This window comes from Hyla sarda, chromosome 7 (genome assembly GCF_029499605.1).
Source record: "Hyla sarda isolate aHylSar1 chromosome 7, aHylSar1.hap1, whole genome shotgun sequence".
NCBI classification, from domain to species: domain Eukaryota; kingdom Metazoa; phylum Chordata; class Amphibia; order Anura; family Hylidae; genus Hyla; species Hyla sarda.
Window position 1 is genome coordinate 220400644 of NC_079195.1, and position 18646 is coordinate 220419289.

At 45.8% G+C, this 18646-nt stretch overlaps 1 protein-coding gene across 1 annotated transcript in view; it reads left to right on the forward strand.

Annotated features, from left to right (window-relative positions):
* The first annotated feature begins 2458 nt into the window (after positions 1–2458).
* Positions 2459–18646, forward strand: part of LOC130283359 (cystathionine gamma-lyase-like) — a 43796-nt gene continuing 27608 nt past the window's right edge. The window contains exons 1-4 of the mRNA XM_056532747.1: positions 2459–2911; positions 5494–5575; positions 9455–9550; positions 13976–14085. Of these exons, the coding sequence (XP_056388722.1) occupies positions 2738–2911; positions 5494–5575; positions 9455–9550; positions 13976–14085 (462 nt within the window). The 5' untranslated portion in view covers positions 2459–2737. The remainder of the gene's footprint in view (positions 2912–5493; positions 5576–9454; positions 9551–13975; positions 14086–18646) is intronic.

Consider the following 18646-nt stretch of genomic DNA (forward strand, 5'->3'; position numbering starts at 1 on the left):
TATAGTTATATCTATAGGTGTATAGATACAGAATCCTGTAGTGTATAGTTATATCTATGGGTGTATAGATACAGAATCCTGTAGTATATAGTTATATCTATAGGTGTACAGATACAGAATCCTGTAGTGTATATAGTTATATCTATAGGTGTATAGATACAGAATCCTGTAGTGTATAGTTATATCTATGGGTGTATAGATACAGAATCCTGTAGTGTATAGTTATATCTATAGGTGTATAGATACAGAATCCTGTAGTGTATAGTTATATCTATAGGTGCACAGATACAGAATCCTGTAGTATATAGTTATATCTATAGGTGTACATATACAGAATCCTGTAGTATATAGTTATATCTATGGGTGTATAGATACAGAATCCTGTAGTATATAGTTATATCTATAGGTGTATAGATACAGAATCCTGTAGTGTATAGTTATATCTATGGGTGTATAGATACAGAATCCTGTAGTGTATAGTTATATCTATAGGTGTATAGATACAGAATCCTGTAGTGTATAGATATATATCTAGAGGTGTATAGATACAGAATCCCGTAGTATATAGTTATATATAGGTGTATAGATACAGAATCCTGTAGTGTATAGTTATATCTATAGGTGTATAGATACATAATCCTGTAGTATATAGTTATATCTATAGGTGTATAGATACAGAATCCTGTAGTATATAGCTATATCTATAGGTGTACAGATACATAATCCTGTAGTGTATAGTTATATCTATGGGTGTATAGATACAGAATCCTGTAGTATATAGTTATATCTATAGGTGTACATATACAGAATCCTGTAGTATATAGTTATATCTATGGGTGTATAGACACAGAATCCTGTAGTATATAGTTATATCTATAGGTGTATAGATACAGAATCCTGTAGTGTATAGTTATATCTATGGGTGTATAGATACAGAATCCTGTAGTGTATAGTTATATCTATAGGTGTATAGATACAGAATCCTGTAGTGTATAGTTATATCTATAGGTGCACAGATACAGAATCCTGTAGTATATAGTTATATCTATAGGTGTACATATACAGAATCCTGTAGTATATAGTTATATCTATGGGTGTATAGATACAGAATCCTGTAGTATATAGTTATATCTATAGGTGTATAGATACAGAATCCTGTAGTGTATAGTTATATCTATAGGTGTATAGATACAGAATCCTGTAGTGTATAGATATATATCTACAGGTGTATAGATACAGAATCCTGTAGTGTATAGTTATATCTATGGGTGTATAGATACAGAATCCTGTAGTGTATAGATATATATCTAGAGGTGTATAGATACAGAATCCCGTAGTATATAGTTATATATATAGGTGTATAGATACAGAATCCTGTAGTGTATAGTTATATCTATAGGTGTATAGATACATAATCCTGTAGTATATAGTTATATCTATAGGTGTATAGATACAGAATCCTGTAGTATATAGCTATATCTATAGGTGTACAGATACATAATCCTGTAGTGTATAGTTATATCTATAGGTGTATAGATACATAATCCTGTAGTATATAGTTATATCTATAGGTGTACATATACAGAATCCTGTAGTATATAGCTATATATATAGGTGTACAGATACAGAATCCTGTAGTGTATAGTTATATCTATAGGTGTATAGATACAGAATCCTGTAGTGTATATAGTTATATCTATAGGTGTACAGATACATAATTCTGTAGTATATAGTTATATCTATAGGTGTATAGATACAGAATCCTGTAGTGTATAGTTATATCTATGGGTGTATAGATACAGAATCCTGTAGTGTATAGATATATATCTAGAGGTGTATAGATACAGAATCCTGTAGTGTATAGTTATATCTATAGGTGTACAGATACATAATCCTGTAGTGTATAGTTATATCTATAGGTGTATAGATACATAATCCTGTAGTATATAGTTATATCTATAGGTGTATAGATACAGAATCCTGTAGTATATAGCTATATATATAGGTGTACAGATACAGAATCCTGTAGTGTATTGTTATATCTATAGGTGTATAGATACAGAATCCTGTAGTGTATAGTTATATCTATAGGTGTATAGATACAGAATCCTGTAGTGTATAGTTATATCTATAGGTGTATAGATACAGAATCCTGTAGTGTATAGTTATATCTATGTGTGGCTGATGGACTCTCTTTTTTTGCAAACCAAATGAATTATGTTAACATATGAAAATTCAGCGAGCGCTAGGATCACTCCGAAATGTGCGGCCTCATAGACGGCAATGCATTTCCGTGCTGAATCCGCAAAAAAAACACTTAATAGGTTCAATGTTTTTGCGGACGCCGGAATCAGGATTTCTGCCACGTGAACAGGACCGCAGAATCCCCTTGAAATCAATGGGACTCGGAATGTACGTGCGGAATATTTATACGGAATTCTGCCGTGTGAACATACCCTAAGGATGCAACAGATTTATACAACAGCTGGAGCCACTTCCATAAATCTTTTGAAGACTGTTTAGTCTAAGTTTACGCCGCCTAAGAATCGTTTAGTAACTCTGGGTCATCGGACGCTTGTATAGTTGCAGTATAAAATCTTTAACCCCTTCCTAGTGATGTTGATGAAGACGACAACGCCTCCAGGCTCAACCAATGCCCTACAGCCAGGGAATGGGGATCTGTTTATAAAGAGGCGTAGGTTCAGGGCACAATGCCACCACAGCCGGCAGCAGCAGCATGCAGCAGGAGAACAAGCAATGTCCAGCACAGGGCTACCTGGAGCTTTTCAAACACTTCGCCACCGAGGCCATTCACACCGGGCAGGAACCTGAGCAATGGAAGTCTATGGCGGTGGTGCCCCCCATCTTTCTCACCACCACCTTCAAGCAGCACAGTCCAGGAGAGTTTGCGGTGAGTTTCCTTCCACTACTTTATGATTCTTATATCTAGGTTCCTCTTCAGATCCTGAGCAACTTGCACTGATCACAGAAATGTTCATCTTATTTCTATCTGTAGCGAAATCCCCGCTCTATAGTTGTAATGACACACATATATATATATATATATATATATATATATACACAGTGGTCCCTCAAGTTACAATATTAATTGGTTCCGGGACGACCATTGTATGTTGAAACCATTGTATGTTGAGACCATATCTCTATAGAAACCTGATAATTGCTTCTGAAGCCACCAAAATGTCATCCAGAAATAGGAAAAAGTGAGAATTAAAGAAAAATAAGTAGATAACTAATATAGATAAAGCAAATCCTTACATATAAAAGTAAGAAAGATCTGCTGGGAGCTGTAAATCACTGTCTATGTCAGTGTTTCCCAAGCAGGGAGCCTCCAGCTGTTGCAAAACTACAACTCCCAGCATGCCCGGACAGCCTTCGGCTGTCCGGGCATGCTGGGAGTTGTAGTTTTGCAACAGCTGGAGGCACCCTGCGTGGGAAACACTGGTCTATGTAGAGGATAGGAGCTTCTTCGGGGTCCTGTACAGTACATGCAATGTCCTAAAAAAGTAACGTGGAGTCGCCCTCAACTGGTGTCCAAAGGAGAAGGTAACCCTGGTACAGGTAAAGAGTACAGAACATGTAATACCTCCCTGTACTGTAGGGGGCGCTACCAGACAACAGTCAGTGCATACGCTTCAGTAATACAGGTGTTTTACCAGTAAATTGCCCATTCTGATTGGTCAGTTCCTCCAGTTGTGACACGTTTCACAGATCTGGACTGTCCGTAATATTGTATGTTGAGTCTGGTTTCAAGTTACAATGGTCCAGAAAAGATAATTGTATGTTGAAACTATTGTATGTTGAGGCCATTGTAAGTTGAGGGATCACTGTGTATCTATATATATATATATATATATATATATATATATATATAGGCAAAAAACAGAGCGGTTGCAGCACTGAAATCAGATGAAAAAAGTGGGTAGCTTTAAAGGGGTATTCCAGGCAAAACCTTTTTTATATATATATCAATAGGCTCCGGAAAGTTAAACAGATTTGTAAATAACTTCTATTAAAAAATCTTAATCCTTCCAGTACTTATTAGCTGCTGAATACTACAGAGGAAATTATTTTCTTTTTGGAACACAGAGCTCTCTGCTGACATCACGAGCACAGTGCTCTCTGCTGACATCTCTGTCCATTTTAAGAACTGTCCAGAGTAGGAGAAAATCCCCATAGAAAACATATGCTGCTCTGGACAGTTCCTAAAATGGACAGAGAGGTCAGCAGAGAGCACTGTGCTCGTGATGTCAGCAGAGAGCTCTGTGTTCCAAAAAGAAAAGACTTTCCTCTGTAGTATTCAGCAGCTAATAAGTACTGGAAGGATTAAGATTTTTTAATAGAAGTAATTTACAAATCTGTTTAACTTTCTGGCACCAGTTGATTTAAAAATAAAAAAAAGTTTTCCACCGGAGTACCCCTTTAAAAAAAGGCCTCTGAAAAATGAAAGCTGGGATCTGATTGGTTGCTATAGGCAACAGTTCCATCATTCGTCTGCACAAAGTTTGATCAATCTCCCCCATAATGCCTGGTGCTTGTGAAATACAATCTCCGCTGTTATAAACAGCAGCTGCTGGGTTAATCTTAACTTGGAGATTCGCCCAAGTCTAAAGTCCAATTTCTGTCCCACGTTAACTTATTCTTAGGACCTTGTCTCGCCACGCTAGATAAAACCAGGGTCATATTAGAGTTTATATGACCCTGGTTTATCAAAAATGGTGAAATTATGTCCTAAGAGCAAGTTCACACAGGACAGACATTTTCTTGAGTCCTGGTCATCACTTTTAGGGTGCGTTCCCACACGGCGTATACACAGCGTATTTCACACTTGGCAAAATTTGCGGCAGAAGCGGGAAATACGCTGCGTATTCCTTGCTCACTATACACAGGGCTTTCCGGCGGCAGCCCTATGCGTGTAGTGAGTTTTGGAGGCGGAGGAGGCGCACGTCACAGTCACGCCGGCACACGCCCCCGCCTCTAAAACTCACTACACACATAGGGAAAGCCCTGTGTATAGTGAGCAAGGAATATGCAGCGTATTTCCCGCTGCTGCCGCAAATTTTGCCAAGTGTGAAATACGCTGCGTATACGTCGTGTGGGAACTTGCAGGATTTAAAAAATAAATAAAAATGCCCAAAAAAAGACATACATTAAAAAACGCCATGTGGTGAGTTGTTAGCTGGGATTCAATAGGGAAATATGAAACGCCAGACCCACATAGTGTTTTTGTATTTAGCTTTTTTTCCGCCTTTTGTGGTGTTGTTAGGCTCAGTAGCAGCACTCTAGCTTTGGCATTTTTTTTCAAGACATTGTGGCATTTTTCCTCCCTTAGACTTCTATAGGATGAAAAAAAAAACATAGGTCAACAAATATTGGTGTTTTTTCTGGCATTTTGTTTCCTAATTCTATACTATATAAAGCATAAACCAGCAGAAATATTTCTTTGCATTTATATATTTATTTATTTTTTAGGGTTATGAGTACAGCCGATGTGGAAACCCAACAAGGGACTGTCTGCAGAAAGCTGTCGCCGCCCTTGATGGGGCCAAATACTGTAAGATTTCAGATGTTGATTGGTCAATTGTTTTTTCGGGTCACAAATTGCAGTTGTACAAGACTCTGTTCACATCTCAAATGAGAAATTTGAGGAAACATTGGTGGTAAGGCCATGACCCATTTCGGTGGTACCTGGAGTACTCGCCATTGTGTGATGATGAAGTCCTCAGTCATGACAAACTATGGCTTCACCGGTCATAACAACTAGAGAACAGGCCCTCAGTCTATTGGCCAAACATGTACTCCGGAATATAAAAACGTATCCACTATCCTCAGTGTCAGATTGCAGGGGGGGGGGGGGGGATTCCCGAACACAGCGCTTCGGCTCTCCCATAGAGATGCATTGAGGGAGCGTGTCAGCCATCCCAGTGGTCAACACGCCCCATTAAAGGGGTACTCCGGTGAAAACCTTTTTTCTTTTAAATCAACTGGTGGCAGAAAGTTAAACATATTTGTGAATTACTTCTATTAAAAAATATTAATCCTTCCAGTACTTATTAGCTGTTGAATGCTACAGAGGAAATTCCTTTCTTTTTGGAACACTGATGACATCATGAGCACAGTGCTCTCTGCTGACATCTCTGTCCATTTTAGCAACCATGCATAGCAGATCTATTCTAAGGGCAGCATGGTGGCTCAGTGGTTAGCACTGCTGCCTTGCAGTGCTGGGACTTGGGTTCAAATCCCACTAAGGACAACAATAAATAAAGACTTATTATTATTATTATAATAACGTCAGCAGAGAGAACTGTGCTCGTGATGTCATCAGAGAGCATTCCAAAAAGAAAAGAATTTCCTCTGTAGTATTCAGCAGCTAATAAGTACAGGAAGGATTACGATTTTTTAATAGAAGTAATTTACAAATCTGTTTAAAGGGGTACTCCGGTGAAAACTTTTTTTCTTTTAAATCAACTGGTGGCAGAAAGTTAAACATATTTGTAAATTACTTCTATTAAAAAATGTTAATCCTTCCTGTACTTATTAGCTGCTGAATACTACAGAGGAAATTCTTTTCTTTTTGGAATGCTCTCTGATGACATCACGAGCACAGTTCTCTCTGCTGACGTTATTATAATAATAATACCACTTTATTTATTGTTGTCCTTAGTGGGATTTGAACCCAAGTCCCCAGCACTGCAAGGCAGCAGTGCTAACCACTGAGCCACCATGCTGCCCTTAGCATGCATCTGCTATGCATCTGCTATGCATGGTTGCTAAAATGGACAGAGATGTCAGCAGAGAGCACTGTGCTCGTGATGTCATCAGTGTTCCAAAAAGAAAAGAATTTCCTCTGTAGCATTCAACAGCTAATAAGTACTGGAAGGATTAAGATTTTTTAATAGAAGTAATTTACAAACATGTTTAACTTTCTGCCACCAGTTGATTTAAAAGAAAAAAGGTTTTCACCAGAGTACCCCTTTAACTTGAAATCTTATGACCTTGGATGCCTTGTCGTAAAGAAATAAACCAAATCTTGCAATAAATGTAATTTTTGTGTGTATTTGTGCTATATAGTGATCCCTCAACTTACAATGGCCTCAACATACAATAGTTTCAACATACAATGGACTTTTCTGGACCATTGTAACTTGAAACCAGACTCAACATACAATGTACAGACAGTCCAGATCTGTCATACCTGTCATAACTGGAGGAACTGACCAATCAGAATGGGCATTCACTGGTAAATCAGTGGGTAGGGGTAGCGCCCCCTACAGTACAGGGAGGAAATACAAGTTCTGTACTACTCCTTACCTGTGCCAGGGTTAGCTGCTCCTTTGGACACCAAGTAAGGGCAGCTCCATTTGGGACACTGTGTGTTCTGTATAGGACCCTGAAGAAGCTCCTGTCCTCTACATAAACCATTGTTTCCCAACCAGGGTGCCTCCAGCTGTTGCAAAACTACAACTCCCAGCATGCCCGGACAGCCAACGGCTGTCCGGGCATTCTGGGAGTTGTAGTTTTACAACAGCTGGAGGCACCCTGCTTGGGAAACTCTGACATAGTCAGTGATTTACAGCTCCCAGCAGATCTTTCTTACTTTTATATGTAAGGATTTGCTTTATCTATATTAGTTATCTACTTATTTTTCTTTAATCCTCACTTTTTCCTATTTTTGGATGACATTTTGGGGCTTCAGAACCAATTACCAGGTTTCCATAGAGTTATGGTCTCAACACACAATGGTTTCAACATACAGTGGTCCCTCAACATACGATGGTAATTCGTTCCAAACGAGCCATCGTTTGTCGAATCCATCGTATGTTGAGGGATTCATGCAATGTAAAGTATAGGAAGCTGTACTCACCTGTCCCCGCCGCTCGCGATGGTGTCCCCGCCTCTCCCGATGGTGATCGCGGCCTCCGCTGGGCTCTCCTGGTCTTCTCCGGTCCTCTGCTGTCTTCTCCGGTCCTCCGCTGTCTTCTCCGGTCCTCTTCTGTCTTCTCCGGTCCTCTGCTGACTTCTCCGGTCCTCTGCTGTCTTCTCCGGTCCTCTGCTGTCTTCTCCGGTCCTCTGCTGTCTTCTCCGGTCCTCTGCTGTCTTCTCCGGTCCTCTGCTGTCTTCTCCGGTCCTCTGCTGTCTTCTCCGGTCCTCTGCTGTCTTCTCCGGTCCTCTGCTGTCTTCTCCGGTCCTCTTCTGTCTTCTCCGGTCCTCTTCTGTCTTCTTCGGTCCTCTGCTGTCTTCTCCGGTCCTCTTCTGTCTTCTCCGGTCCTCTTCTGTCTTCTCCGGTCCTCTGCTGTCTTCTCCGGTCCTCTTCTGTCTTCTCCGGTCCTCTGCTGTCTTCTCCGGTCCTCTGCTGTCTTCTCCAGTCCTCTTCTGTCTTCTCCGGTCCTCTTCTGTCTTCTCCGGTCCTCTTCTGTCTTCTCCGGTCCTCTGCTGTCTTCTCCGGTCCTCTGCTGTCTTCTCCGGTCCTCTTCTGTCTTCTCCGGTCCTCTGCTGTCTTCTCCGGTCCTCTGCTGTCTTCTCCGGTCCTCTGCTGTCTTCTCCGGTCCTCTGCTGTCTTCTCCGGTCCTCTTCTGTCTTCTCCGGTCCTCTTCTGTCTTCTCCGGTCCTCTGCTGTCTTCTCCGGTCCTCTTCTGTCTTCTCCGGTCCTCTGCTGTCTTCTCCGGTCCTCTTCTGTCTTCTCCGGTCCTCTTCTGTCTTCTCCGGTCCTCTGCTGTCTTCTCCGGTCCTCTTCTGTCTTCTCCGGTCCTCTGCTGTCTTCTCCGGTCCTCTGCTGTCTTCTCCGGTCCTCTGCTGTCTTCTCCGGTCCTCTGCTGTCTTCTCCGGTCCTCTTCTGTCTTCTCCGGTCCTCTTCTGTCTTCTCCGGTCCTCTGCTGTCTTCTCCGGTCCTCTTCTGTCTTCTCCGGTCCTCTGCTGTCTTCTCCAGTCCTCTTCTGTCTTCTCCGGTCCTCTGCTGTCTTCTCCGGTCCTCTGCTGTCTTCTCCGGTCCTCTGCTTTCTTCCGCAACGCCTTACTGGGCCTGCGTAGCGACGTCATTACGCCGCTGCGTACGCCATTCCTATTGGATGACGTGCGCAGCAGCGTTTTGACGTCATCGGAGAGGGCCGAGAAGACACCGGAAGACCAGCGCTGGACCCGGAGGGCACCCCGGAGCATCGTGGAGGGGTAAGTAATACTTACCGCACCACACGGGGAACATTAAGCTGCTATCCGGCAGCAGCTTAAGCATTTGGCGGTGCCGGATAGCACTTAATGCGATGGCCCCGACATAAAAAAGCATTGTATGTCGATTTAATCATATGTCGGGGCCATCGTAGGTCGGGGGGTCACTGTACAATGGGCGTCCAAGAACCAATTAATATTGTAACTTGAGGGACCACTGTATTATCCTTGGCGGTGTTCCATTACTGCTCTTTGTGTTCTTTTTATTCAGGTTTGTCTTATGCGTCGGGCCTGTCTGCAGTACTAAATGTTGCCCACCTTCTGGAAGCTGGAGACCACATCATCTGTAATTGTATTGTGTATGGAGGTAAAATCACAATCACTTGCCTGCAAATATTGCTTTCAAATATAAAGTGCTGAGAGGGTAGAGAAATAAAAAAAACATCCAAATTGAAATGATATCTAAAAATTTTTTTTTATTGAAATCTTACTAGAATTTTCCACCTATAAATCAGCCTTTTCAGTTTAAAGTATAATAAATGAGAAAAGAGAAAAAAAGAAATAAAAAAAAGAAACACACACACGCGCCCCTAGTGCGGTACTGTGAGAAATATTTGGCAAAGGTAAAGGAATCACGCTGTGGGCACAACACCATATAGAGCATAAGAAAAGACTCCGCAACGCGTTTCTTGCCCGTAAAGGGCACTTCATCAGGCAATCGATACACATGCCTGATGAAGTGCGCTTTACAGTCAAGAAACGCGTTGCGGTTGTGTTCTGAATAAACCATATGAAGTAAATCCCTGCATTACGGACTTTTCTTCTACTACGCTGCGCCGGACTAGGATCCAGCTTTTACACTTGCTACTTTTGCTGCTTTTCAGTTTAAAGGGGATTTCTGTTCTTACACAAAATGCAACAAAGTACTTATGTGACTGAATTCTGACCAGAGGATAGCACCAAACCCTGCCCAGCTCTGTGCTGCACCTCTGTTTTAATGCTGCCAGAGCTTTCTGTTGGCTGACAATGTAACGGACTACAGTTTACATGATTCTTCTCAGTCATGGCCTCTATTTACAGCTGCCTGCGTACCCCTCTATTTACAGCTGCCTGCGTACCCCTCTATTTACAGCTGCCTGCGTACCCCTCTATTTACAGCTGCCTGCGTACCCCTCTATTTACAGCTGCCTGCGTACCCCTCTATTTACAGCTGCCTGCGTACCCCTCTATTTACAGCTGCCTGCGTACCCCTCTATTTACAGCTGCCTGCGTACCCCTCTATTTACAGCTGCCTGCGTACCCCTCTATTTACAGCTGCCTGCGTACCCCTCTAATTTACAGCTGCCTGCGTACCCCTCTATTTACAGCTGCCTGCGTACCCCTCTATTTACAGCTGCCTGCGTACCCCTCTATTTACAGCTGCCTGCGTACCCCTCTCTTTACAGCTGCCTGCATACCCCTCTATTTACAGCTGCCTGCGTACCCCTCTCTTTACAGCTGCCTGCGTACCCCTCTTTACAGCTGCCTGCGTACCCCTCTATTTACAGCTGCCTGCGTACCCCTCTATTTACAGCTGCCTGCGTACCCCTCTAATTTACAGCTGCCTGCGTACCCCTCTATTTACAGCTGCCTGCGTACCCCTCTATTTACAGCTGCCTGCGTACCCCTCTATTTACAGCTGCCTGCGTACCCCTCTCTTTACAGCTGCCTGCATACCCCTCTATTTACAGCTGCCTGCGTACCCCTCTCTTTACAGCTGCCTGCGTACCCCTCTTTACAGCTGCCTGCGTACCCCTCTATTTACAGCTGCCTCCGTACCCCTCTATTTACAGCTGCCTGCGTACCCCTCCTATTTACAGCTGCCTGCGTACCCCTCTATTTACAGCTGCCTGCGTACCCCTCTATTTACAGCTGTCTGCGTACCCCTCTATTTACAGCTGCCTGCGTACCCCTCTATTTACAGCTGCCTGCGTACCCCTCTAATTTACAGCTGCCTGCGTACCCCTCTATTTACAGCTGCCTGCGTACCCCTCTATTTACAGCTGCCTGCGTACCCCTCTATTTACAGCTGCCTGCGTACCCCTCTATTTACAGCTGCCTGCGTACCCCTCTATTTACAGCTGCCTGCGTACCCCTCTTTACAGCTGCCTGCGTACCCCTCTATTTACAGCTGCCTGCGTACCCCTCTATTTACAGCTGCCTGCGTACCCCTCTCTTTACAGCTGCCTGCGTACCCCTCTATTTACAGCTGTCTGCGTACCCCTCTATTTACAGCTGCCTGTGTACCCCTCTATTTACAGCTGCCTGCGTACCCCTCTATTTACAGCTGCCTGCGTACCCCTCTATTTACAGCTGCCTGCGTACCCCTGTATTTACAGCTGTCTGCGTACCCCTCTATTTACAGCTGCCTGCGTACCCCTCTATTTACAGCTGCCTGCGTACCCCTCTAATTTACAGCTGCCTGCGTACCCCTCTATTTACAGCTGCCTGCGTACCCCTCTATTTACAGCTGCCTGCGTACCCCTCTATTTACAGCTGCCTGCGTACCCCTCTAATTTACAGCTGCCTGCGTACCCCTCTATTTACAGCTGCCTGCGTACCCCTCTATTTACAGCTGCCTGCGTACCCCTCTATTTACAGCTGCCTGTGTACCCCTCTATTTACAGCTGCCTGCGTACCCCTCTATTTACAGCTGCCTGCATACCCCTCTATTTACAGCTGCCTGCGTACCCCTCTATTTACAGCTGCCTGCGTACCCCTCTCTTTACAGCTGCCTGCGTACCCCTCTTTACAGCTGCCTGCGTACCCCTCTTTACAGCTGCCTGCGTACCCCTCTATTTACAGCTGCCTCCGTACCCCTCTATTTACAGCTGCCTGCGTACCCCTCCTATTTACAGCTGCCTGCGTACCCCTCTATTTACAGCTGCCTGCGTACCCCTCTATTTACAGCTGCCTGCGTACCCCTCTATTTACAGCTGTCTGCGTACCCCTCTATTTACAGCTGCCTGCGTACCCCTCTATTTACAGCTGCCTGCGTACCCCTCTCTTTCCAGCTGCCTGCGTACCCCTCTTTACAGCTGCCTGCGTAGCCCTCTATTTACAGCTGCCTGCGTACCCCTCTATTTACAGCTGCCTGCGTACCCCTCCTATTTACAGCTGCCAGCGTACACCTCTATTTACAGCTGCCTGCGTACCCCTCTATTTACAGCTGCCTGCGTACCCCTCTATTTACAGCTGCCTGCGTACCCCTCTATTTACAGCTGCCTGCGTAGCCCTCTATTTACAGCTGCCTGCGTACCCCTCTATTTACAGCTGCCTGCGTACCCCTCTATTTACAGCTGCCTGCGTACCCCTCTATTTACAGCTGCCTGCGTACCCCTCTATTTACAGCTGCCTGCGTACCCCTCTATTTACAGCTGCCTGCGTACCCCTCTATTGCACGATGTAAAGCAGTGTTGTAATACTCACTGGCCCTTATTTACTAAGAGTGTTGTGTAGTTTTCTTTGTGGGTTTTAATTCCCTACAATTAATTTTCCACGGTATTTACTAAGATTTCCCTACATTTTCCACTTTTCCCTACATTTTCCACTTTTCCCTACATTTTGCTTTTTTTTACACCTGCTCTGATCTGTCGGGTTTTCCTCAGCTCAAATCCACCACATTTTCTGTGGAAACCTTAGTAAATATGTTGTTTTTTTTTTTTTTTGTGAAAATGTCGGGAGCACGCTCCTTTTTGGAGACCACACCCCCTTTGCCTGGCGGCCGTGACACTTTTTCGGGTTTTCTTAAAAATGGAGAGTCAGTCTGTTGTTTTTTTTCAATTCTGGTGCAAAATCTGGCGCAGACAGAATTTCTGGCGCAATGCGACAGAATTTGGCGCACAACCCGACAAAACATGTCAGGTTTGCGATAGTAAATGAGGACCACTGTCTGCTCTGTTGCTCTGTTTCTTAGTAACTGTACATTATTTGATGCCAAGTATGTTAAACATGATCCCCTCCTGAAATGTAGGGAGAATAAGGAGAAGGACAGAATTTCCGTGGGACTGGCTAACTATCTAAGGTGTATGGAGATGTTCTGACCCTTCCCTGACAGCGGATGTACGGAAGGGGGGGGGGAGGAGAATTGGGCCTGTTAATTATTCCCTGTCTCCCCATTGGGAATCACAGACATCAGATTGTCAGCAGATCTGCAGATAAGTATCTCTTGGATGAGCATCTTAAAGGTGTTATCCTGTAGATAGAGGATAAATTTAAAGGGGTACTCCGGCCCTAAGACATCTTATCCCCTATCCAAAGGATCCCCAGCGGCAGGACCCCCGCGGTTAGACATCTTATCCCCTATCATTTGATAAGATGTCCCCCGCTATGCAAGTCTATGGGAGGGGGCGTGACGGCCGTCACGCCCCCTCCCATAGACTTGAATAGCGGGGCGTCACGTCACACGCGGGCGGAGTCGTGACATCACGATACTCCGGCCCCGTGGTCGGCACCCGGCAGTTTTGTGAGATGGCAGCGCGGAGTGCAGTTCAAAGAGGTGGGTGACAAATGTAAGATTGCGGGGGTCCCCAGCGGCGGGAACCCCGCGGTCAGACGTCTCATCCCCTATCATTTGGATAGGGGATAAGATGTCTTAGGGCCGGAGTACCCCTTTAATGTACAGGAGTTCCCCTTTAACCAAAGACTGAGAATTGATCGATGCATTGCTGCCACCCCCCCCCCCCAATAACGTCCGTCATTGCTGTAGCAGGATAAGATGATCCATGACTGCACAATTTGTTTTTCCCGGCAGGTACACACAAATATTTTACAAAACTTGGAACAAGAATGGGCATGAAGGTGACGTTTGTTGACTGTACTGACCTAAATTCTTTGGACGCTGCGATCACCCCAGATACCAAGGTAAGTGATGTCTGTGTATAAAGTGACTGAGGATGTGACCCCCTTAGACACGAGACCCGAGTCCAAGATACTAGGATGAGGTGAGGGACTATGGGGTATACCCCTTCTAGAGCAACCCATATACAGTGACCCCTCGACCTACGATGGCCCCGACATACGATAATTTCCCCATACAATCACTCTCAGAGTCCATCGCATGTTGAAGGCAGCATCAACATACGATGCTTTGTATTTCGGGGCCATCGCATAAACGGCTATCCGGCAGCGCAGACTGCTTCAGCTGCCACCGGATAGCCGTTTACGGTGCCCCGTGTGGTCCGCTGACGATCACTTACCTGTCCTCGGGGCTCCGGCGCCTCCTCTTCGGGATCCCCTGCATCGTCGGCGCTCTCCATCGTCGTCATCACGTCGCTGCGCACGCCGTCCAGTCATCCAATAGGAGCGGCGTGCGTAACAACGTGATGGCGGTGACGGAGAGCAAGGATGCCGGGGAAGAAGAGGCCTTGCCAGAGCGTCAGGGACACCACGGGGACGCGGCGACAGCGATGGACGGCGACATCCAGGGCAGCGGTGACGAGCGATGACGGTCCGGAGCGGCGGGGACAGGTGAGTACAACTTCCTCTACCAGTGGTCTACAACCTGCGGACCTCCAGATGTTGCAAAACTACAACTCCCAGCATACACAGCTGGGTGTTGTAGTTTTGCAACATCTGGAGGTCCGCAGGTTGTAGACCACTGTCCTATACTTTCCATTGCACGGATCCCTCAACATACGATGGTTTCAACAAACGATGGTCCATTTGGAACGGATTACCATCGTATGTTGGCGGATCACTGTACAGTATGTTATAAAAGGATACGCCCATCTTTTTAACTTTTTTGGAGGAAAGATGGGGGCAGGATCGGTATTTTGCACAGGAGATTGTTTTAGCCACAGACTCAGCATTTTGTTGTTGCTTATCTTCTCTTTCTATTATGACAAACAGTGAAATGGTTCCCCCACCCGCACCCGCGCACCGTAGGTTGAGAATAAAAGTGCCGATACACCTTCAATAACTGTTGGCCAAACATTCAGTTGGACAGATGGCTCTCTCTCCCATTCATCCTATACAAATGAACGTTTGGTGAGAAGAGCTGCGGGATGAGGGTAAGCTGCTGCCAGACAGCTCTGGTGGTGTCTTATCTTTCTAAAAACTACAAGGTTCGGTAGTTTAAATCCAACATGTCTAATTCTTTTCTCCACACCTTCATCTGTTAGGGTACGTTCCCACACGGCGTATTTTGCTGCGTATTTGCTGCGTATTTGGTGCTGCGTATTTTCCTACCCATTGACTTCAACAGAGAAAATAAAATACGCAGCAGCAAATACGCAGCAAATACGCCGTGTGGTAATGTACCCTTAGGGAACATTTGGGAGGCCTCCATACACATTAGACAGTCGTAGTTCTGCTGAAATTGTCAAATATATGTAGCGTATTTTTCGCCCTATAGGACGCACCGGCATATAAGACGCACCCAATTTTGAAGGTGCAAAATCTAGAAAAAAAAGATTCTGAACCCAACAGTGATCTTCAACCTGCGGAAATCCAGATGTTGCAAAACTACAACTCCCAGCATGCCCGGACAGCCGTTGGCTGTCCGGGCATGCTGGGAGTTGTAGTTTTGCAACATCTGAAGGTCCGCAGGTTGAAGACCACTGGTATAGGAGGTAATACTCACGTGTCCCCGCCGCTCCGGACCCATCACCGCTGCCCTGGATGTCGCTCCATCGCTGTCGCCGCGTCCCCGTGGTGTCCCCGACGCTCCGGACGTCTTCTTCCCCGGGACCCACGCTCTCCGTCGCCGTTATCACGTCGCTACGCACGCTGCTCCTATTGGATGACGTTGAAGGAGAGCGCCGGCCATGCAGGGGATCCAGTCACAGAGCAGACACCGAGGAGGCAGGTAAGGTCCCTCCCGGTGTCCTGTAAGCTGTTCGGGACGCCGCGAATTCACCGCGGCGGTCCTGAACAGCGTGACTGAGCAGCCAAGTTACTGTCACTTTCCCTTCAGACGCTGCAGTCAGCTTTGATCGCCGTGTCTGAAGGGTTAATACAGGGCATCACCGCGATCAGCGATGTCCTGTATTCGCCGCGGGTCCCGGCCGTTGATGGCCGCAGGGACCGACCCGATAGGTGTGTATTCGCCGTATAAGATGCACCGAATTTTTCCCCCCAGTTTTGGGGAAGAAAAAGTGCGTCTTATACAGTGAAAAATACGGTATATGTTTAAAGAAACAGTGCTTCACAAAAAGTGTGGTTCTCCGAAAATGTAAGTCAATTTGAAGTGATTTTGTTGAAATAGCAGCAACACTGCAAATAATATGCAAGGGTGACATCTATTTATTAATTCACTACTCGCCCATAGTCAGAAATAAGCACCACCTGAGGTGAGATACTCACCTCTCCTCATGGATAGTGCAGCTCAATCTGCGCCCCTTCATACACAGATGTGTGGTGAGGGTGTGATGAGGGCAGATGGAATTACCCTGGGGCATATGGCATTAATCCCTTGTGTTCGTGATGCCAGGGTGTGGTTTATCCTCTACACCACCCCATGGAATACCGCTGGATCCTGGGCTAGGCACGGGGGCAAATAATGACTCCGATAGCAAGTTACGGAACAACGGCAGCTTTACTGAGTCAGACAGATGTAATAGTCTATACAGCTTGGCTAGGCCCAAGGAGGTGACCAGTGACTTCAGAGACCAAAGGGCTTGCTGGGACTTATGGTGGACTTGGACAATTTAATGCAGGGCCATGCTGACTTGAGACAGACTTAACTTGAGACTGACTTGACTGAGACTGACTATGACTGACATCACCGCGTTTGTAGCTTACCAGGTTAGGTGCTAGCTGGCCGGTATCCTCCTCTCTCTTCTAGAATGTTCTTGGATCTAGTTAACCAGATTGAACAAGCTCTTTTGATACAAACACTCAATGGATAAGAAATGACTCCACTCTGTAATCCTCGCTATGGCTTTGTTTACTCGGTCCAGATGTCTCTAGGGAGAAGGGTACACTTGGGCCCAGCTCTTCCACTTCTGCTTCCCTCCCTTGCTGACTTAAAGGGGTACTCTGCCCCTAGACATCTTATCCCCTATCCAAAGGATAGAGGATAAGATGTCAGATCGCCGGGGTCCCGCTGCTGGGCACCCCGGGGATCGCCGCTGCAGCACCCCGCTATCATTACTGCGCAGAGCAAGATCCCTCTGCACGTAATGACGGGCAATACAGGGGCCGGAGCATCGTTACATCACGGCTCCGCCCCTCGTGATGTCACGACCCGCCCACGTCAATACAAGTCTATGGGAGGGGGCGTGGCGGTCATCACGCCCCCTGCCATAGACTTGCATTAAGGGGACGGGCCGTGATGTCATAAGGGGTGGAGCCATGACGTCATGCTGCTCCGGCCCCTGTATCACCCGTCATTACGCACAGAGCAAACTTGCTCTGTGCAGTAATGATGGCGGGGTGCTGCAGCAGCGATCACCAGGGTCCCCAGCAGCGGGACCGCGGCGATCTAACATCTTATCCCCTATCCTTTGGATAGGGGATAAGATGCCAGGGGCGGAGTACCCCTTTAAAGGGGTACTCTGGTGGAAAACTATTTTTTTATGAACTGGTGCCAGAAAGTTAAACAGATTTGTAAATGACTTCTATTAAAAAATCTTTACCCTTCCTGTACTTTTTAGCAGCTGTATGCTACAAAGGAATTCTGTTCTTTTTGAATATCTTTTTTGTCTTGTCCAAAGTGCTCTCTGCTGACACCTCTGTCCGTGTCAGGAACTGTCCAGAGCAGGAGAAAATCCACATAGCAAACCTATGCCGCTCTGGACAGTTCCTGATACGGGCATCAGGTGTCAGCAAAGACAAAAAAGAAATTCAAAAAGAATAGAATTTCCTCTGTAGCATACAGCTGCTAAAAAGTACAGGAAGGTTAAAGATTTTTTAATAGAAGTAATTTACAAATCTGTTTAACTTTCTGGCACCAGTTGACTTATAAAGACCTTAAAAAAAAATGTTTTCCACCGGAGTTCCCCTTTAACCCCTTAAGGACACATGACGTACTGGAACGTCATGTGTCCACTCCCGATCTATAACGCGGGGCCACGGCGTGGCCCCGCGTCATAGCGGGTCGGGCCCGGCCTCTAACAACGGCCGGGACCCGTGGCTAATAGCGCGCGGCATTGATCGCTGTGCCGCGCGCTATTAACCCTTTAGACGCGGCGTTCAAAGTTGAACGCCGCGTCTAAAGTGAAACCGAAAGCATGCCGGCTAGCTCAGTGGGCTGTTCGGGATAGCCGCGGTGAAATCGCGGCATCCCGAACAGTTGACAGGACAGCGGGAGGGCCCCTACCTGCCTCCTCGCTGTCCGATCGCCGAATGACAGCTCAGTGCCTGAGATCCAGGCATGAGCAGTCATGCGGCAGAATCATCGATCACTGGTTTCTTATGAGAAACCAGTGATCAATGTAAAAGATCAGTGTGTGCAGTGTTATAGGTCCCTATGGGACCTATA